The sequence below is a fragment of the Bos mutus genome, chromosome 1, assembly GCF_027580195.1.
Source record: "Bos mutus isolate GX-2022 chromosome 1, NWIPB_WYAK_1.1, whole genome shotgun sequence".
NCBI lineage: Eukaryota > Metazoa > Chordata > Mammalia > Artiodactyla > Bovidae > Bos > Bos mutus.
The window spans coordinates 148,149,114-148,170,299 of NC_091617.1; the positions used below are offsets into that span (position 1 = coordinate 148,149,114).

At 50.2% G+C, this 21,186-nt stretch overlaps 1 protein-coding gene across 3 annotated transcripts in view; it reads left to right on the plus strand.

The window, feature by feature from the left end:
* The window catches only part of COLQ (collagen like tail subunit of asymmetric acetylcholinesterase), a 65,979-nt gene that overhangs the window by 26,672 nt on the left and 18,121 nt on the right, over positions 1-21,186 (plus strand). For 2 of the 3 annotated variants that reach the window (XM_070377155.1, XM_070377156.1), the window contains exons 2-11: positions 4,832-4,944; positions 6,004-6,105; positions 10,592-10,636; positions 10,951-10,977; positions 12,713-12,784; positions 14,540-14,602; positions 15,110-15,136; positions 16,043-16,087; positions 16,710-16,745; positions 19,874-19,954. In XM_070377155.1, coding sequence (XP_070233256.1) covers positions 4,832-4,944; positions 6,004-6,105; positions 10,592-10,636; positions 10,951-10,977; positions 12,713-12,784; positions 14,540-14,602; positions 15,110-15,136; positions 16,043-16,087; positions 16,710-16,745; positions 19,874-19,954 — 611 coding nt within the window. Of the gene's footprint in view, positions 1-4,828; positions 4,945-6,003; positions 6,106-10,591; positions 10,637-10,950; positions 10,978-12,712; positions 12,785-14,539; positions 14,603-15,109; positions 15,137-16,042; positions 16,088-16,709; positions 16,746-19,873; positions 19,955-21,186 lie in introns of all 3 variants that reach the window. The other variant, XM_070377152.1, reaches the window with a different exon arrangement.

The following is a 21,186-nucleotide window of genomic DNA, read 5'->3' on the forward strand; positions in this document are numbered from 1 at the left end:
TTGATTTACTTTAGGATGGACTGGTTGGATCTCCTTGCAGTCCAAGGGACTCTCAAGAGTCTTCAACACCACAGTTCAAAAGTATCAATTCTTTAGTGCTCAGCTGTCTTTGTAGTCCAACTCTCACATCCATACATGATTACTGGAAAAACCAGAGCTTTGACTATACGGACCTTTGCTGGAAAAGTAATCTTTCTGCTTTTAAATATGCTCTTTAGGTTTGTCATAGCTTTTCTTCCAAGGAGCAAGCGTTTTTAATTTCATGGCTGCAGTCACCGTAGTGATTTTGGAGCCCAAGAAAATAAAGTCTGTCACTGTTTCCATTTTTTACCCATCTATTTGCCATGAAGTGATGGGACTGGATGCCATTATCTTGACTTTTTGAATGTTGAGTCTTAAGCCAGCTTTTTCATTCTCTTTTCACTTTCATCAAGAGGCTCTTTATATCCTCTTCACTTTCTGCCATAAGCGTGGTATCATCTGCATATCTGAGGTTATTGATATTTCTCCTACAAATCTTGATTCCAGCTTGTGCTTCATCCAGCCCGGCATTTTGCATGATGTACTATGCATATAAGTTAAACAATCAGGGTGACAATATACAACCTTGATGTACTCCTTTCCCAGCTTTGAACTAGTCCATTGTTCCATGTCTGGTTCTAACTGTCACTTCTTGACCTGCATACAGGTTTCTCAGGAAGTAGGTAAGGTGGTCTGGTATCCCTATCTCTTGAAGAATTTTCCACAGTTTATTGTGAGCCACACAGTCAAAGGCTTTGAAATAGTCAATAAAGCAGAAATAGATGCTTTTCTGGAATTCTCTTGCTTTTTATATGATCCAGTGGATATCGGCAATTTGATCTCTGGTTCCTCTGCCTTTTCTAAACCCATCTTGTATATCTGGAAGTTCCTGGTTCACGTGCTGTTGAGGCCTAGCTTGAAGGATTTTGAGCATTGCCTTGTTAGCCTGTGAAATGAGTACAATTGTGTGGTAGTTTGTATATTTTTTGTCATTGCCCTTCTTTGGTATCAGAATGAAAACTGACCTTTTCCAGTCCTGTGACCACTGCTGAGTTTTCCGAATTTGCTGGCATATTGAGTGCAGCACTTTCACAGTATCATCTTTTAGGATTTGAAATAGCTCAACTGGAATTCCATCACCTCCACTAGCTTTGTTTGTAGTGATACTTCCTAAGGCCCACTTGACTTCACATTCCAGGATGTCTGACTCTAGGTGAGTGACCACTCCATCGTGGTCATCTGGGTCATTAAGACATTTCTGTACAGTTTTTCTAATTCTAGACTCCTAATTTATCCCTCTCCCTTTCCTGTTTGGTAGCCATAAATTGGTTTTCTCTGTGAGTCTGTTTTGTATTAATAAATAAGCTCATTTGTTTCATTTTTTAGATTCCACATATAATATTTATACAATATTATAAGTAATATTGGGCTTCCCTTGTGGCTAAGCTGGTAAAGAACCTGCCTGCAATGCGGGAGACCTGCGTTTGATCCCTGTGTTGGGAATATCCCTGTAGAAGAGAAAGGCTACCCCATCCAGTATTCTGGCCTGGAGAATGCCATGGACTGTATAGTCCATGGGGTCGCAAGGAGTCTGACACAACCAAGCAACTCTCACTTTCACTTCATCAGTAATATTATATGATATTTGTCTTTCTGTGACTTAATTCACTTAATATGACACTCTCTAGGTCCATTTGTGTTGCTGCAAATGGCGTTATTTCATTCTCTTTTAGGGCTGAGTAATATTCCTTTGTATAAGTATACCTCATGACCTTTATCGCCACACACAGTCAGTCCAGATCAGCAGAAAGGACTCTGGGACCAGAGTTCAAATACTGTCTTTATCCACTCCTCAGCCGATGGACATTTAGGTCACTTCCATGTCTTGGCCATTGTAAACAGTGCCACCATGAACATTGGGCTACATGTATCTCTTTGAATCAGAGTTTCCTCTGGATATATGCCCAAGAGTAGGATTGCCAGGTCACACAGTTGTTCTATTTTTACTTTTTTAAGGAACCTCCGCTCTGTTCTCCATGACTGCACTCATTTACCCCACTAACAGGCTGGTGGTGTTCCCTTTTCTCCACACCCCCTCTGGCATTTATTACTTGTATACTTTTTAATGGTGGTCATTCTGACCGGTGTGAAGTGATGCCTCACTGCAGTTTTGATTTGCATTTCTCTAGCAACTAAATGGCAGCCCACTCCAGTGTTCTTGCCTGGAGAATCCCAGGGACGGGGGAGCCTGGTGGGCAGCTGTCTATGGGGTCGCACAGAGTCGGACACGACTGAAGCGACTTAGCGGCAGCAGCAGCAGCAACTAGTGACGTTCAGCATCTTTTCACATGCCTGTTGACCATCTGGGTGTCTTCTTTGGAGAAATGTCTGTTTAAGTCTTCTGTCCATTGTTTGATTGGCTTGTTTGTTTTTTGTTATTGAGTTGTACAATCTGTTTGTATATTTTGGAGATGAATCCCTTGTTGGTTGCATCATTTGCAAATATTTTCTCCCATTCTGTAGGTTATCTTTGTTCTGTTTATGGTTTCCTTTGCTGTGCCAAAGCTTATTAGTTTGGTTAAGTCTCATTTGTTTATTTTTGCTTTTATTTCTATGGCCTTGGGAGACTGACCAAAGAAAACATTGGTACAATTTATTTCAGAGAGTGTTTCATGGGGCCTTGTTAGAAATTTTCATTTTCAGTTGTCACAACAGCTGAGCCGAGAGGTTTCCTGTAGTGGGACAGCATCATATGTGTGTCCCATGTCCCACATGACTGTGAAACGTCAAATGGGAGATGTGTACCTTTTATCATTATCTCATCCTAGGAGCTAATGCGCTTTCACATCAATATTTGTTGAACTGCTATAGTATGAAACTGAGTTTTCTCAGATAACTGCTGAGTAGCGACTGCGTTGTTTGGTTGGGATTTTACGCATGATTTTTCCTCATTTGAGAAAAGTCACATCTCACAGTGGGCACCCCACTTGAAGCATGTGCGTTGCAGATACCACACCTTATGTGAGTAGACTTTGTGTTCAGTATGGTTTCACACGCAGGCACGAGCACCTAACTATGTCATCAAGTTTTCTGACATGCTAGTGCTCAACAAACATGCATATCAAAACATGCATTTTATATCATAAATCACTTTTCTGAAAGCTCTCTTTTATATTATATTCAGAGCGTTACATTGATTTTTAAATGGCATAGGTATGTTGTCTTATTTTTGAATTTTATTTTAGGATAACAAAGGGGTCTTTAAAGATACTTCTTACCAATGGGGCCTTGTGTCTGAGGGGGCTGAGGACCACTGGTCCAGACAGCGGGCTGCTCCTCCACGAGGTTCAAGGGTGTAGGTGTGTGCAGAGTGATTCCCAGGGTGCTGGAGCTGATACAGGCAGCCCACACTGCGTGCCTTCTGGGAAGCACCCGCTGCCTACCTGAGGTCGGGTCAGGCCTCGGATCACAGGGTGGAAAGAAAAGACAAGCACTGTCCCCGGGAGACAAGTCTGAAAACTGGTTTCAGGGCAGAGAAGGGTGTGAAAGGCAACCACCCATGTTCTGTGAGGTCAGAGATTCGGAGAAGGGGTGGACGAGGAGGTACCATCACGAGACCAGGACTGGGCACTGGAAAATCAACAGCTCTGGGCGATGTTTGCGTAGTGCGTGTGTTTGGGTGAACACGCGTCCACTTTTCCATGGGTGAACATGTAGGCATGAGAGTTGCCGAGCCATCGGATGTGGCTGCATTCGGCTTTAGGAGACGATGCAGCGAGTTTTCCAATTGAGGCCATTTTCTCTCCCACCAGCCAATGAGTGAGCATTCTGGTTGTCCCACGCCCTTACTGACAAATGTTACGTTCTGGCCTTCTCAGTTTAGCCCGTCTGGCGGGCATGTAGCCGTGTCGACCCAGTGTTCAGAGGCAGCAGGATGGATAAGAGGGTTGTGGTCATGTCCCACAGGGGGACTCTGTTCAGCAGCATGACGACGACAAGCAGCGATCACGATGCCTGTCACAGACGCAATGTCGAGCCAAAGAAGGACACGAGAGTTGACGTTCATACAAAGCTCAAATGCAGCCGCAAGGACTCCCCCAGGCTGGGAGCCAGGGCGGTGGGCAGGGAGCAGGGTAGAGACTGGGCAGGAGCTGAAGGGGCTCCTGGAGGCTGGGGGGTTCGGGATCTCTACCTGGGTGCTGCAGGAATCCCCGGGGATCTGTGTCCTTTCTGCCAGGACCACCTCAGCACTGAATGTGTGCTAACGCTGAACGCCTGACCGTGAAGCTGCAAGGATCCAGGGCCCCCTCCTCATCTCACTCCTGTGTCTGAAGACATTAACCTGTAGCTCTCCTGTGAGCTCGGGTGACCCAAATGTCTGTGTAAAGTCTGGAGTCAAACGGATGCTTGACATCTTGGCCCGGGGTCACTGCCTCCCCCACAAAACGGTTCCTTGCAGGCATGTGTCAAGGGTGTGAGCAGAGCCTGCCTTCTCCCCAGCTGAGAGAAGGGGCCCCTGGCGGGTCCGTTTGAACCGTCTGTTCTCTGTCCCGTCTACAAAGTGACTGTCAGCCTCTGGAGAAGGAGCCTGGCCTCCCGGTGGTCCCAGCGGCCGCAGTGCCCACTCGCTTACCCTGCGAAGCGGGGAGGGCCCGGGCAGGGATAGGCAGGGGTGGTGCTCCCACCCAGCAGGCTGCAAGTGAGAGCGGCCGTCCAGGGTGGCACACAACCCCCTCTCCCCGGGCACAGTGGGCACCCAGAGGCCCTGACGCAGCCCCCACACTAATGAGCGGGGGTTTCCTCCCAGCAGCCCTGCCCGGCCTGGATCAGAAGAGGCGCGGCGGCCCCCGAGCATGCTGCCTGCTGACGCCCCCGCCGCCCCCGCTGTTCCCGCCGCCCTTCTTCCGAGGGGCCCGGGGCCCGGTGAGTACCGCTGACTGTCGGGGTCCTGGGCCGCTCCTCCGCCCAGCCATGCCCCCTCCTTCGGGCGGGGGCTCCTCCCAGGGCTGTCCTCAGGGGCCGGCTCTCTGCACCTCCCAACAGACCTCACGCAGGAGGGAGGGAGATGCTTCCTCACCGGGAGCTGGGCTGGGCGGTTCAGCTGGCCAGCAGGCAGACAGCAGGCGAGGGTCCTGTCCGCTCAGAGACACTGAGGTGAACTGATAACTTTCTGGGCTCCTGTCAGCGGCTCAGACGTGGAGTCTCCCCCTCTTGTTTTGTCTTCTCCCTAAGTGCATGTGAAATTTCCTTCTTATCCACCGTTATCCACAAGGTGACACAAAAAACAGTCCTGAGAGGGGGAATGGGACTGCGGAAAGAGAGGGGAAGGTGGGGAAAGGGAGGGGAAGGTAGGGAAAGAGCAGGAAGGGGGAAGCTGAGCTGGAAGGCATTCCAGGGGCTCTAGATGCTCGGATCTTTCCAGAGCCTCTTAGACCCATACTGTCCAATACACTAGCCTCTGGCCCCATGTGGCCTGTTCCAACTGAGATGTGTAGAGTATAAAACACACACTGAATGCCTTTATAATGACGCAAAATATCTCAGTATTTTTTTTACATTGAAATAATATTGGGGATATACTGGGTAAGATAAAACCCTCATCAAAATTAATTTCACTTATTCCCTTTTACCCTTTTTATGTGGTTACCAGGACATTTAAGACGACACATTAGTGTCACATTAGTGACTCATTTTACTTCTATTGGATGGTGCTGTCCTGGATGCTGGGTAAAGGCCCCCGAGTGAGTTCCTAACTCTGTCCAGAGTGGTTCCTTTTTCTCTGTAATCCATTGAAGCCAGGCTTGTCTCAGAGCAGATGAGAGGAAGGAGACTGGGAGTGAGAGGTCGCCGTTGTGAGACGCCCACTGGGGAGTCAGGGTACGGCCGGCCTCGGGCTGGGCTGTGGAACAGGCCTGTGTCCGGGGCTGACCCTTCTTCTGCGCCCCTGGTCACACGTAGAACCTGTGTCACCTTGCCTTGAAGCTTCTCTCCCCAGACATGAAGAATCTTGTCCTGGAGCTGGAGACGGCGCAGTCCCCGTGTGCGCAGGGGTCGCTCAGCTCATCTGGGCCTCCGGGCCCCCAGGTCAGTTCCCCCCAAGGTCCTTCCCCTGAGGTCCGGGCCCCCAGGTCAGTGCACCCCGGGCCTTCCCCTGAGGTCCAGGCCCCCAGGTCAGTGCACCTCCGCCCCATCCCCTGACCTCCAGGCCCCCAGGTCAGTGCACCCCAGGCCCTTCCCCTGAGGTCCGGGTCCCCAGGTCAGTGCACCCCAGGCCCTTCCCCTGAGGTCCGGGCCCCCAGGTCACTGCACCCTGGGCCCTTCCCCTGAGGTCCTATCACAGGGCAGGGACCCTCCCCTGTCCGCCACCCCCAGGGAAGAGTTTCCCCTCTTCAGGTGCCCTGGGGTTGTTTTCCTGTCCTGGAGGAACCACATGGTTCTTCTCCGGCCAATTCTGCTTCCCAGCCTCAGTGTGCCCATCTGCACAATGGGGATATAACTTCCCCTGCAGTACCAGATGCGGGAGGTGACCAGGTGAGCTACTGCCTAGATGGCGGTGGTTATTGTTATAGTTGTCATCAGAAAAACGCTCAGGAGAAGCGCAACTGTTAACCCACCCAGAGGGGCCTGCATGCAGGGCAGAAAACTGGGGCAACGGGGAACGTGGTGCTCTGAACTCACTTTAGCCCTAGACACGGGCCCCAGCCAGCCCGCCCCTCCCCACCAGAGCTCAGGTCAGAGTGAGGAGCAGGTCAAATGCTGATGGAAGGGTTTTCTAGACAGACAAAGGGTCCCCTCTAGAGACTGTCTCACAGACTCTTGAGCCCTCTGGCCGGCCTGGTGGAGTGGGTCCATCGAGGAGGACGTGGGGTCTGGGCTTGCATGGGGACAGGAGAGAGGAATTCTGTCACCTCTCCTGTGGCTTTCTGTCACAGGAAGACCAAAACACACTCCTCACCCTGGGAGCAAAGCCCCGCGTGGGGACCCGTATCTCCTGCAAATTGTCTCCCACAATGCCCCAGCCCACTCAGTGCAGCCTCCGTGTGTGTCCTGGGTCCTCATCCACCCGAAGTCTGTGGCAGCCTTCGGGCCTTGCCTGTGGCTCTGGCTGTTTGCAATGCCCTTCCCTCTGACTGCCCCATGGCCCGCTCCTCTGTCCCTCAGAACCCAGGCGCCCACCCCCCGCCCCAGACATGCCCCTCCACCCTCCGTGACAGTAGCCGCCCCATCGCTCTCCACCCAGGGGCCAGGTTTCCTTCTCTGCTTAGTTTTCTCATGTCGTCACAGTTTTATTCTTGTTCCTGGACTCTTGGGTCTCCCCACCTCCATAAAATACAAGCTCTGTGCCTGAGGTTGGCAAGCTATGGCCAGGAGTGCAGTCCGGCATGTTTTGTAATTAAAGTTTATCGTTCTCTGGCGACTCCTTCCACTGAAGGGCAGAGTTGAGGAGTTGTGACAGAATTGCTGTATCAGAGGCAAAGCCGAAGTATTTCCCCTCTGGCTCCTTGCAGACCAGCTCTTGCGAACAGGGGCATTGTCCACCTTGCCTTGTGCCCACCTGCCGGGGTCCTGCCCCCGTGGATTCAGGGAATTCGAAGGGGAGACGGCTTCGGCGATCAGGATACGATAGAATTAAAGATAAAAAGAGTGGTTAAATAGGGATAGCTCAGCGAAGAAATTCAGTAAAGAAAAGAGGCTGAATAACTTGGTTTACGTGGAAAACCAATAAAATTCCAAGACAAGGAATTTGCGCCACCTACATAGGCCACAGGCATCCTCCTGTTCTCCCAAAGGAGAGGAGACACTAAGGCCTCCCCGGTCAGATCTTAGAAGCCCAGGCAAAATTAGTAGGCTTGACAAGCCTCCACACTTCAGATGGGAATTCGGCCAGAAGGTGAGAGAAAAAACGACATGGGGAGACCAAGCTTCGGTGAACAAGGCCCGCACTTTATTTTCCAAAGTAGTTTTTATACCTTAAGTTGTGCATAGAGGATAATGGGAGAAGGGGTAGAGTCAGCAGTAAGCCAGGCTTTCTTCCTGCAAACTTATCATATGCAAAAGTTTAGGTGATTTACATCATCTTCTGGCCTGGAGGCCTGTTAACATTTTATGATCCTTTCTTCAGAAAACTTATTTTTCTCTAAGGGTGATTATTCTAAAGTCAGGCACCACCCTCTGAAAGCATTAGATGAAGTTGCATTCCTATAGGGCAAAGGTGTGTTGGGCTATAACAAGAAAAGAATTAACTCAAGGGTCCAAGGTTACAAACATTAAAGCTACTACTTACATTCCTATACACCAATTATATTAATCAGTACACTCCCAGGGACACAGTAGGTAAGGGATATGGAAACTTAGCAGCAAACATTGGCCCAATAAATGAAAACCCTTCACCAATATAATTTCTAATCAATCCACTATACTATACTAATAATCTTCTAACTGCTCAAAGGAATCTGTATTTAGAAAGTTTAGAACATCTCGTGCCTCTCATGGTTGGGAGGCTGTGAAAAATCACATGTGGCCAGAAGAACCTGTTCAGGCAGGCTAGAGAACTTCCAAAGGAGTTTGTGAACTAAAACACTCTTGTCACACCCAGGAACTTTATTAACTGGAGCTGTAAGTTAACTCTTTTTCAGAGAGAGAGAGGTGGTGGGGGACAGCCCCCCATAAAGTCAGAGGTATAGGTGAGAGCACAAAGCAGTAAAGTAGGCAGACTCTGGTTTTGGGGGTAGATGCTCGAGAATTTCCAGGGAGACTCCTGAGGCTCAATCCCGCCTTTGCGTATGCTGAGCCTCCTTCCTCATGACCTTTGCCATGGGCGGAGTTCCTCACGCTGGCTCCCGGCACCCACCCACACCAGTACCCGGGGTGTAGTCCTGGCCCGTGTTCCTGGGGAATTTTAAAAGGTCCCCAAGAGCTTGTAATGTGCAGAAAGGCTTGGAATCCCTTGGCTGGGAAGTAGAGCTTCCCCGTAAATGTTTATTAAATGCACTGAAGGAAGCAGGACTTGGGACCCACAGTTGGCCAGAACTGCCGCAGAGGCTCTGGGAAGCCTGCAGAGATGCAAAGTGGGTGCCCAAGGCTCAGCTCCCAGGGGGATTTCCATCTTCTCAGCTCCCGCGGTCTGCACCTGCAGAGAATCCACGGGATAGGAAGGGGGTCCCAGCTGCCCTGAGGCCATGGTCTCCAGCCCCACAGGAGCCTCTCTGACCTGGTGGAAGCCCACGTGGGTCCCTGGGAGGCTGTGTGGCTGGCTCCGGGGATCCCACAGCCACCTCTGTGCTCCAGAAACACAGGGCAACCCTGTACCCACACAGAGGGGGAGCCTCAGGCCCACAACTGCTGGCACCTGGGGACTTGCTGGAAGCACAGAATCTCAGCCTCCCCTCCCCCCGCCCCACCCCGTCTCATCAGAACCTGCATCTTAACAAGACTCCCCAGAGGGAATCACCCTCATGTCAAAGTTTGGGAAGCCCTGAGCTAGGGACGGCATCATGGCCTGATAAATAGTTCTAGCCCATTTGAAGAAAACAGAAAAATTACTGAGGCTTGGAAAAGAAGAAAGAATGGAACTGAAACTCTCCCTCCCCCCCGCAAACAGAAGGAGAATAAACCAAAAGCAGTGGTTCCCCAACTTTTCTGCCCATTAGAATCCCGTGGGATGCCTGTGTCCCTGGGGAATTTTAAAAGGTCCCCCAGGGGTTTCTGATGTGCAGAGAGGATCAGAATCCCTTGGCTGGAGGGGGTCGTTTGAACAAGCTTCACAGAAATCCTATTTCAGACATGCTTCACATAAGGCGTGCTCTCCTTCAGATCTTGGGGATGAAGAAGTGGCCTGGGGGTTTTGGTGGATTTCCGCTCTGCTGTCCTGGGGAGCTTGGCAGATAGCTGGCCAACTGAGGGTTTCGTAGGCACATGTACCGAGGGCAGCTGCATCCTGCCGTGTGTGTGCCAAGCTTCAGTGTGAAAGGCACAGGGCTCCCCGAGCTGGACTCAGCCCCTCTCCCTGGGCGGGCAGTGGGACAAAAATGCACTCTTCACCTGCCCACACTCTTAGCATCTTAAAACAGAAGGCTTTTGCTCTTCGTGGTACCCAGAGATCCACCATGGGAATTTCTATGTTAGCTACTCCTGCAGGCAAAGCCTGACTTTTGTCTGGTCAGGGCCTCAGGGAAACTTGGTAAGAGCAGCGGAAAAGAGGTGAGAGGTGGCGAAGCATCTTGTGTTCAGCAAATAGCCCTTCTTAAGTCTTTTGAGTTGCCTTCACCAAGCACTCAGGATGTATGGGCCATCCGAGAATTCCAGAGAGAAAAGGAAAGTCACAGAAAGCAGGTATGTGAGCACCGCGGTAACAGTGATGCTGAAAACAGCCCAGAGAAAGCAAGAAGAGGGGTCTCAGGGAGAGGGATGGGCCTGGCCTGGATGGGGCACAGGATCCTTCCTGCCGTGAGGGGACCCCTGAGTCTGCAGCGAGAACCGCCTACTGAGGGGCCAGGGCACCCAGGGCCCCCGCACCCATCCTGCCTCTGGCTGATGCGGGCTTTGTTCTTTTCTTATCTTGATCGTGTAGGGCCCCCCCGGGCTTCCTGGCAAGACTGGACCAAAGGGAGAGAAGGTATGAAGCACCTCTGTCTTCACCCCCACCTCCCCTGGGTAATGCCGGCCTGGTTTCTGGGGACGCCACTGAGGATTTTCTGGTTGAGATTTCGAAGCATGCACTTAGAGGGTGACGATGGGCTCCGTGGTGACTGCGGGCATGGGACCCCACCCATTGGTCTCAGCGGGGCCCGGTGACGTGGCGGGGATGCTGTGAGCCTCCAGGGCACCTAGCCGTGTGGGCATGCCGGCTCATCAGACCTTGCCAAGCCCTCAGGTTCCAGAACTTTTCCTCCAAAGCAGTCTCTGCTTACCTGTCTTCTCCATCCACAGGGGGAGCTTGGTCGACCAGGAAGGAAGGTACAGTCCACGTTACCCTGTCAGAATTACAAGTGCAGCTGTGCTGGGCATGTGAGAGTGTGCGCCCTCGGGGGTGGGGACCGGCTGCACACCCCCGCAGCCCCGATCCCCAGGAGTTATCCTGATGAGGACGGAAGCAACCGCCTCCCTCTGCCCGCTTCTCAGTCAGGGTCTGCAGCCTGCTCCTGGTGGCATTCAGACTTCAGAAGCTGCCAAGCCTGGCCAGGTTTCCCCCAAGCCTCATCCTGCCGTCCATCAGAGAAACCCTCCAAAGCCCCAGCCAGCGGCACCAAATGACTCTCACTGTCAATTTGATTAAACTGGAATTAAGTATCAGACAAGAACGAACGGCTTTGCCTCAGGGCCCAGCTGGAATAAACGGGAGTTACCTAAGGTCGCAGGGACTCTGAATAAACCAAACACATGTTATCAAGACTCTCATTGGCATCAGGAAGGAGTCAATCAACCATTACCCACTGCGATCAGTGGGTGCAGGCACTGAAATTGTCGGTCTTGGGGATACAGAAGAAGGTTCAAGACCAAGAAAAGATGCCCATGGTTCTAAATATAAATTACTATTTCCCCAGTTATTTTATTCAAATACTTTTACTATCAATAAGAGCTTCAAACAGACCTTTGTATGACAAAGTCTCAGCCCTTTAGGACACAGATGACCACTCCAGCCATGGCCTAGTGGTTGCCTGAAGCACTGGGCTGGGAGGGTTCTGGCCTCCTCTCTGTGCTCAGAACAAGGCCTGTGATTGCGTAGTGATGTCTGCCGTGGGTGAAGCAGGCGGGAGTGGGAGCTAGTGTGCCCGCCAGCACCGTGATCTCCAGGTCAGGGATGAGCCTTCCATACCCCCAGCTAGGCTAACTGAAATTAGCCAGTGGGTGCAGAGGTCAATGCAGACCCCACCTCACTGCCCCCACACTGTCTTGCAGGGCTCACTCTACCACAGCTCCTTGGCCTCTGTTGGGTTTGCTAGACACAGAGATAGAGGTGGTCCATGCCATGTGCAAGTGAATTAATGATTAAAGCAGCTCTCTCCAGAGGAGCCTAGGGGAGGGGAGACCCAGCTCAGGCAGGGGAGGAAACCCAACGGGGGCAGGAGGGTGGTACCAGGTGACATCCAGCTTCAGCCTGAGCCACAGAGGAGCTCTGGAGTGGAATGGCAACAGAGAATTTGTCCTGCTTCATCTTGATGTAAGGGGGCTGGGCTGTTGGCTTCAGGAAGGGGTGGTACATCAATTGGTGGGCAGCCCCCAGCAAACCCACATGTGAAGAAGTGAGTTGTTATGGCAAGGAAGGCATCCTCTGGGAGGTGGGCATGCTGAGCAGGGGAAAGACTTCAAGGGAAAAGGCCCAGCCTCTGTTGCTGCTCCCCTAAACCTCATCCTCCCCTTCTATGTTGCCTCCTTGGAGAGAATATATTGGAATGCAGGGGACGTGTGGGTGGGTGATAATGGTCAAAGGACCGAGACGTTTAGAGCCCCTTCCCACCACCTTCCATTTCTTAAATGGAACAATCTCATGTGTTGATGTCATGTGATACCAAGGGCTTTAACTCCCATCTGAGAGGCCCAGCTTTCCAGGCCATGAGTCTTTGGAGGTGGGGATGAGCATCCTGGGGCCATGCTTGGGCCCATACTCCCTACCGGGCCACAGAGACAAACCTGTTTTCAGAGGGAGGGGAACAAGCCCAATAGTCCTAACTTTTGTTCTCTGTCTTTGAAGGGCAGACCCGGCCCCCCAGGAGTTCCTGGCATGCCTGGGCCTGTCGGCTGGCCCGGCCCTGAAGGCCCCAGGGTAAGTGTGGTGGCTCTCAGGGCATCAGAACTCGAGGGGAGGAGGTGGCGGCTTCCTTGTCTCCTGGCACAGTTGGCAAAACTCAACCTCCTCAAGACAGGAAGAAAGGAGAGAGCCCAAGGACCGCCCAGGGGGCCCCAAACACTTCCTCCCTTGCCTGGACCATGAGACGGCAGTCAGTCCCACAGCTGCTCCTGTGGGAGGAGAAGCAAGGGCCTGCTGCCTCCTTCCCAAGCCCTGTCCTGCTCTGTCCTGAGAGTTAGTTCATAATTCTTTGGCTCCCGGAGATGACCCCAAAGGAGCTCGTGTCTGGAAGGCTGTTGGCCTGTCATACTAATTGGGCAGGGGGTGGAAGGTGAGGGCAAGGGAGTTGGGGGCTGGAACCACGGAAACCCTGCATTCCCAGGTGGATTGCTAAATGCTGGGGAAATCCCCTTCCTCAAACAGGTGAGGAGAAGCTGACATACCCACACGCATGTCTTTTTACACACTTTGGTTGTAGACTATTGCATGCAGAGGCCATGACTTAGAACTGAGCTGCAGAAGTCGGGGGTGGGTAGGGGAATGTCACTATCTGCTCTGACGCATTGGCTGCATTTATTATGAGACTAGAAAATTGTTACCAATTGTCTTAGGAAAAGTTCCAAGGATATTTTCTTAAAAATCCACTGTATATAATGCTGAACCATCCAATATGGCAGCCACCAGGCACATGTGACTATTGAGCCCTTGAAATGTGCCAAGTGCAACCAATTTAATTAATTTAAGTTTGATTTTAAGAATCTTTACTCAATTCAGTTATTTGAAAACATTTAAGTATTTTTGAGCAACTTGAGTTGAAATCTGCTTTTTTAACTATAAATTTTATGAAATCTAATACAGATCAAGTATTTTAGGTGAAAATTTAGCACCTGAATTGAGCTGTGATTTAAATGTTAAATACACAACAGATTTCAAATATTTATTGTGAAAAATCAAATGTAAAACTCTTATGGATAGTTTTTACATAGATGACATGTTTAAAATAATTGGATTCTTAAATAGTGGTTAATAATTAGATTAATTAGAGTAAATTTAAAGTTTAAATTTAAAGTTAATCTCATCCGTTTCTTTTAAGGTGACTTCTAAAAATTTTTAAATTAAGTATGTGGTTCACCTTATATTTCTATTGTTTAGTGGTGGTTAAAGTTTTTTAGCAAGGCAGGTACTGAAAGTTCCAACTGTAAACCATTCTGAAGGGTAACAGATCCCATCCATGAGTCCTAGTCCCCGGCTTCCACTCAGAGGTTAATGGTCACTCTACTTGGCCGCAAACCTAGGGTAAGAGTATGTGGAAACATGTGAAAGGCCCTCCCTATGCAAACAGCAGAGCAGATGTAGCTTTTTGGAGCACATTAACCTTGTCCTTTGAGTACCCAAGTGCCTGCATGCTCTCTTCCCCACCCTTTCCCAACCCTCTCTGGGAGAAGATCAAATGTCAGTTCATTTATAACACGTGAGTGAGCATTTGGTTTGGAGAGCTGCTCTACCTTGGACAATTTCTCTCTACATTTCATGACAAATACCAGAATGAAGCCTGGAGTCTGTAGTCTTGGATCCCTGGGAGTAAACAAGGGAGCATTGGGGTCCTCAGGTTCTCAGGCCAGCCTCGATGTCCCCAGCTCCATCCTGATCTTGCCCATGCCTCTCCTGGTTCAGCTTCTCTAGGAAATGTCACTGGAGGTCTTTTTTCCCCCCTTCTTGTGATTCCCACAGGGTGAAAAAGGTGACCTGGGTCTGATGGGCTTGCCAGGGTCAAGAGGACCAATGGGCTCCAAGGTCAGTGTGTTGGTCAGATAGATGGTTCCGGGTCTTCTGATTAAGGCTCTGGAGCAGCTGGTGTCTATAAAGTGGGGACTGGGTGACTGCTGTCATGGGCTGGGGATTATCACAGATGTTGGAGAGGCCGGTGTCAGGCTGTGCTTATCTTTACTAGCCCTCGGGGAGGTATGCCCTGGGACACGGGGCAGAGGGAGGCCGTTCCTGCTGTTCTCTTGGACAATGAGGGTCAAGCCTCTGGGCAACAAAGCAGATGGAAGCCTTTTGTATGGGCCTTTGGGGGTGGGGGTTAAGGAAAGCAATGCTCTTTTTAGGCCTGGTGTAAACACAACTCTCAGGGACATCTTTATACTCACTGCTGCAACCGTCCCCTGACCCACTCCCTAGAACGTTCAGCCCAGTGTGGAGACATATCCCACCACCCCATCCAGGGGTTCCTTCCACTCTTACACCAGACCCGGAGGTCCTACAGGGCTGACTGTCAATGTGCCTTTTGCTTTCTTTTAGGGCTACCCTGGATCCAGAGGGGAAAAGGTTCGTGCTTGTCTCTCACGGCTCCCCGGAGCCGAGTCTGGGGTCAGTGATGCGCAGAGCATGGGCCCAGGGGTCTCTTTAGTCAGTGGCTGCAGCTGCCACCTCTCGATGTTACCTGTCGTTTGTCAGTGGGCTGCGAGACAGAAGTGAGGGCCTCCGAGCCAGGACAGGTGGGTTAGGGAGGCTCTCCCAGTGGAAGTGGAAGCCCCTCACATGGAGCAGGTAAGGGCTGGAGGTTGTGCCAGCTGCTGCGTGAACACACCTGGCAGGGGGGGCTGGGCGAAGATGGTAGATGTGTGACTTAGGCCATGCTTCTACCACACAGCCTCGTTGTCTGTCAGAAATGGAGTAAAAAATCCAGCCACACCCTGAGGACAAATTTCCTAGAATATAGGAGAAAGTCTAGGTCCCAGAATTTTCTGTGGAGTGTCCTTTATTGATGTAAGCGGTTTGCTGCTGCTGCTGCTGCTAAGTCGCTTCAGTCGTGTCCAACTCTGTGCAACCCCATAGACGACAGCCCACCAGGCTCCCCCATCCCTGGGATTCTCCAGGCAAGAACACTGGAGTGGGTTGCCATTTCCTTCTCCAATGCATGAAAGTGAAAAGTGAAAGTGAAGTCGCTCAGTCGTGTCCGACTCTTAGCGACCCCATGGACTGCAGCCTAATTGGGCTCCTCCGTCCATGGGATTTTCCAGGCAAGAGTCCTGGAGTGAGGTGCCATTGCCTTCTCCTGTAAGCGGTTTGGGGGATCCAAATAGGAGGTATCTCATAAAGAAAGCCTTCCCTGGGCATACCAAGTCTTCTAAGGAAAGTGAGGGTGCTGACCTATGGCGTTTTCAGTTAGAAATGCTCCAGTTTTTCTCCTAGGAGTCAACTCATTGACTCTCTCCTATGGTTTCCCCTTAGGGATCCAGAGGTGAAAGGGGTGACTTGGGTCCCAAAGGAGAAAAGGTAATGGGCATTTCATAGAAATGATAAACTACCACAGAAGGGACATCCCCTACCAATCCCCATCTTGTGGGCTGACTGACTGACTGGCTGGCTGCTGACTGACTGAATGACTGGCTGGCTGACTGCCTGGCTGAATGACTGAATGACTGACTGCCTGGCTGCTTACTGACTGAATGATTGACTGACTGGCTGACTGCCTGGCTGTTGACTGACTGGATGGCTGACTGGCAGCTAACTGACTGAATGACTGACTGCCTGCCTGGCTGCTGGCTGACTGCCTGGTTGCTGACTGACTGAATGATTGACTGGCTGACTGACTTGACTGGCTGACTGGCTGAGTGAATGAATGGCAGACTGGCTGAAAGACTGAAGGAATGGCAGACTGGATGACTGGCTAGCTGACTGGTGGAATGAATGAATTCCTGTCTGATTGATTGAATGGTTGACTGGCTGGCTGGCTGGCTGAATGACTGATTGACTGGATGACTGACTAGCTGGATGACTAACTGGTTGGCTGGCTGACTGCTGGGGCCTTATCTTGAAAATGGCTGACCAAGTTCTTCCTCAGCCTTTTCAAGCATTATTTCAGAAGCAGTCATTATATTTGTTTTTCTCTTCACAGGGTTTCCCAGGATTTCCTGGAATGTTGGGGCAGAAAGTAAGTACTCAGAAGCAGTAAAAATAGCCTTCAGTTACAAGTTAGATCCTCTAAGCACAACAAAAAGAGGTCTGCCTTTCATCCATCAGGCCCGATAAGTGGGTTTCTTTGTGGAAGGTTCATGTTTGAAAGGGGCGCAAGTTGCCAAACGTATTGGTGAGACCTCCCTCCGACTCAGAGGAGGAAGGGACACCCCACCTGAGAAGAGAGATGGCTTCTCTGTGTCTCCTGTCTGTCAGGGGGCTATCAGACAATTCAAAAGCAGAAAGCTTTGGGCCCCGGGACTCAGACCGAAGCTGCAGCGGCCAGCGGCCCTGATGAGGGTTCAAAGCCACTTCTGAGGCACCCAGCTCCGCACTCCTTCAGAAGGGTACAGGCACTGCCAGAGGAACGCAGAGTTGTTTTAGCAGGAGACAGCGAAAATGTTTTTTATTTGACAGTTAAATGTAATATTTATTTAAGTACTTAGTAGGATTTCATGGATATCTTGCTAGGACGAGGCTTAATAAAAAGGAGTTTATTTGGTTGACTTAAAAAGTATTCACTGAATAACAGAGTAGTGTCAGATATACTAAAAACTGTGAAAGTGGCAACTGACTGACAGATTTTTTAACTTATATTTAAGGTTAGGGTCTGGGGAAAAGAACTCAGGGGTGAAGGTGAGGGGATGTCAGACAATAAGCGACCACTTAGGACAACCACCATTGCAGTGGTGGGTCCTCGTGTTGTTGAGGCATTAACATTGGACACTTATTTTTGTCTAAGCCTCAGGGCATGATATTCTTCCAACAGGCAAGTGGGATGCTTTCTTAGAATTCTAAATTGTTTCCAAGTTCACCTTAAAATTTTATTTTCCATGCTTGAAAGAACAAGTTATATCTTTCTCCCATTGGTAGATTATATTTAAATAATTTCAGTCATCTGAAATTATTATCATTTATCACTGCCCAAAGCTGTCAAAAGCTCTGTTTCTGCTACCTACATGGAGTGTTGGGTTGAAAAGAGATTAATTATATAAGCAAATGAAAGGGAATGTTACAGAGAAAAACAATTTTATTTTAAAATACTTAGTCTAGGTTTTCATTCTGTGTATCAGAGAGCAATACACTCCTGTAAAATTAAATATGACAGCTTCTCTGCTCTGTTCCATTTGCTAGACTTTCCATAGAGAGTTCTCCCTCCCTCCCATGCCTGTTTAAGACAGAGGTAATGTGATGACCATAATTAGGTCTTCAGAGAGAAATTAGATCAAGATATTACTGGCTGCTTCCAACTGGTGAGGAGAAGGACCACACTTCCCTCAGACGATCTTTTCCAAAAAATTATGCTGTTTATGCTATTGTTTTCTCCCAGACAAGCAAGGCATCTCTCAGCCTCCTCTAAACAGCCAAGGAAAATTGTGCAAACATCTCCATAGTCGCAGAGAATCCATCCTATCCAAGCAGGCTGAAGAGCATGACGGATGGGAAAGAAACCGTAGGTTTAAGGACAGTTCTCGGTGAGGCAGGATGTTGGTAGCTTGACAAATTCATTACACTGGCTGAACCGGCAGGTAATTTCAGAGCTCTATGCTTGATCCTCACTGTGAATTGGTGTTCCCTGGAATTTTCCATTGTGTTGTACCTCCTCTGGCGTCCCTGGGAGAAGTTGTCTGGGTGTTTATTGTTGTCTAAGTGGTTAGGGAAGCTCTTCACAGGCACTGGCTGCTGCCTAGCAGAAATTTTCATGGCTGCTGGTGTGGAACTTAGTTTGTGTGATGCCTTCTGGGGTGTGCAGGGGTTCCTGGGGGTAAGAAGGCTGCCCTGTGGGTTCATGAGCCAAAGAAGCCACAGGTGGGCCTGGATTCCTGGAAGAACACAGGGAAGGAGGGGATGGCCTGAGATGCAGAGACCAGTTTTACAAAAGGCTGACCTTAAACTCTCGAATTCTGCAGTTGGTGCATTTGCTTTTTAGTTGGGAATATGGCTTACATTCAGGAGAAAGGAACAGCTACCCACTCCACTATTCTTGCCTGGAGAACCATGGACAGAGGAGCCAGGCGGGCTACAGTCCATGGGGTCACACAGAGTTGGGCATGACTGACGTGACTTAGCACACACGCATGGCTTATGTTGCTTTCCATGACATTTATAATAATTGTATTAAGAATTTGAACACATGTCTGGAACATCTGTCCCACAAAGTGTTTCTCCCTGAATCAAATGGAAGTAAGATGGAATGGCAACCAGTTTTTTGCTGAAGAATAGGAATGTATGTTGGAAAAGGCAGTGGCTCAGTTCAGTTCAGTCTCTCAGTCGTGTCCGACTCTGTGACCACATGGACTGCAGCACACCAGGCCTCCCTGTCCATCACCAACTACCAGAGTTTACCCAAACCCGTGTCCATTGAGTTGGTGATGCCATCCAACCATCTCATCCTCTGTCATCCCCTTCTCCTCTCACCTTCAATCTTTCCCAGCATCAGGGTCTTTTTCAATGAGTCAGTTCTTAGCATCAGGTGGCCAAAGTATTGGAGTGGGAGTGAAGGTTAGGGTTAGGGGCTACTCATTCCAGTATTCCTACCTGGAGAATCTCATGTAGAGAGGAGCCTGGTGGGCCATAGGCCATGTGGTCACAAAGAGTCGGACACAACTGAGCGACTAAGCACACACAGCAGAGGGATGCAGCTAACACGGCAGAAGCGTCCCAAAGATGACAGCTGTCAAAACTGTGTCCAATTATTCAAAAACCCCAGAGATTTGAATTTATGCTAAAAACACAACATAAAATTTCAACTAAGAAAGAGAGCATTTCCCCCGACGGTGTCCCAGGCACAGACACAGGGGACTCAAATGCAGGTACCTCCCACCCTGGCCGCTCGGGCTGGGGACTTGGGAACCAAACCGTGTGCTGCCCAGCCTCCGCGTCTCTCAGATGATAACCCCACCCAGGATAACCTGCTCCTTCCCCTCCTCTTCCGTGAAGAACCTCTTTCCCTCTCACACGACCCTATAGCTCCCCCAACCTCCTGAAGCAGCCTGCCTAGAATAGAGTGACGGAGGAGATGGCCCATGCAGGGGGCAGATAGACCTGGAGCTCTGCCAGAGCCTCGAGCCCCACCCCTCTCTTGCTTCTCTTTCTTCTTTCCAGGGAGAAATGGGGCCGAAGGGCGAGCCTGGGCTCGCCGGCCACCGGGGGCCCACAGGCAGACCAGGGAAACGAGGCAAGCAGGTATGGATCCCAGGGCTAACCAGATCTGGGGTGGGGGCTGGGGGGCAGAATGGGTCAGGGACCTTCTGGGCACACAGTCTGGTCTCCAGCATCCTCTGGGTTGGGGGGCAGAGCACCTGGGCTTCCTAGGTGAGCTGAGTTTGAGGGGGATGGGTAGAATGCTCAAAATTAGCTGTGTCCAATGCTGAAGCTAAGAGTGGGTCTTCAGTTCACAAGAACAGGTCTGTCTCCACCAAGACCACTGACCCCACAAAAATCTGCTTTTTGCCTCAGTGTCCCAGACACAGATGGACTTCTGCACCAGCCCAGATATTTCCGGGCTGTTCAAGGCTCTTCTAGGTCTCAACAGCAGGACGTTTTCTCCTCCCTCAGGACCCCCATTTGTAAATGACCCTCTTTATTGGCATTATTCAGGGCTTAGGGAAAGTTTTCCTTCCCCTGGTCAGCAGGCTCTTGGGTCAAAACCATGTGATGGTGAGCCATCCCCAGGGCCTCAGAGAACCTCACCCCTTTGAATGAGACACGTGTCCCTTACTCTTTCAGTTCCACTCTGTTGGCTTTTTGCCTCCTTTCCCACTATACATGTAATATATGAGCATCGTGGAAAATGGAAAGTTCAGAAAACTAGGAAGGAGATCATCTAAGCACCTAACGTCCCAGCATAACTCTGTTACCATGCTGGTAGTCTTCCTTCCTGCGGAATCTCTAGCCATTTGTTCCTTTTATGACCAATATACATTTCTATTTATCCTAACTTTTAGTTAAAAATCACAACATATGCATTTTCACTTGTTACTTCATTCATTAAGTATTTTAAAACATTTCTTTTAAAATCTCTGCATCAGATTTTAGTAAATGAGGGACCAGAAGACTGCTCGGACAAGAGAAGCGTAACCGGATTATAGATAATGCTGAGGAGTGAACACGTGTGGGCACGTCCCCATTCTTTCCTTAGGCTAGATCCACGGTTCTCAGACTCTAGCTTACGTCGGAACTGCCTGGGGGCTGATTCAATGCGGATGCCCTCCCCCGGGTGCAGAGGTGGTGCTCCACGTGTGTCTCTCCTCCTCCCCACCAAGCCCTTGCCTCCCAAAGGCTCTGATACACAGCTGAGGCTTCAGGGTGGATTGTTGCTTCTAAAGCTCCACATGAGTCTCACGTGCGCCAGAACTCAGAGCCACAGTAACGCTAAGAAGCCAGATCTGGTCTTTTCAAAGGGACCTAGGAATGAC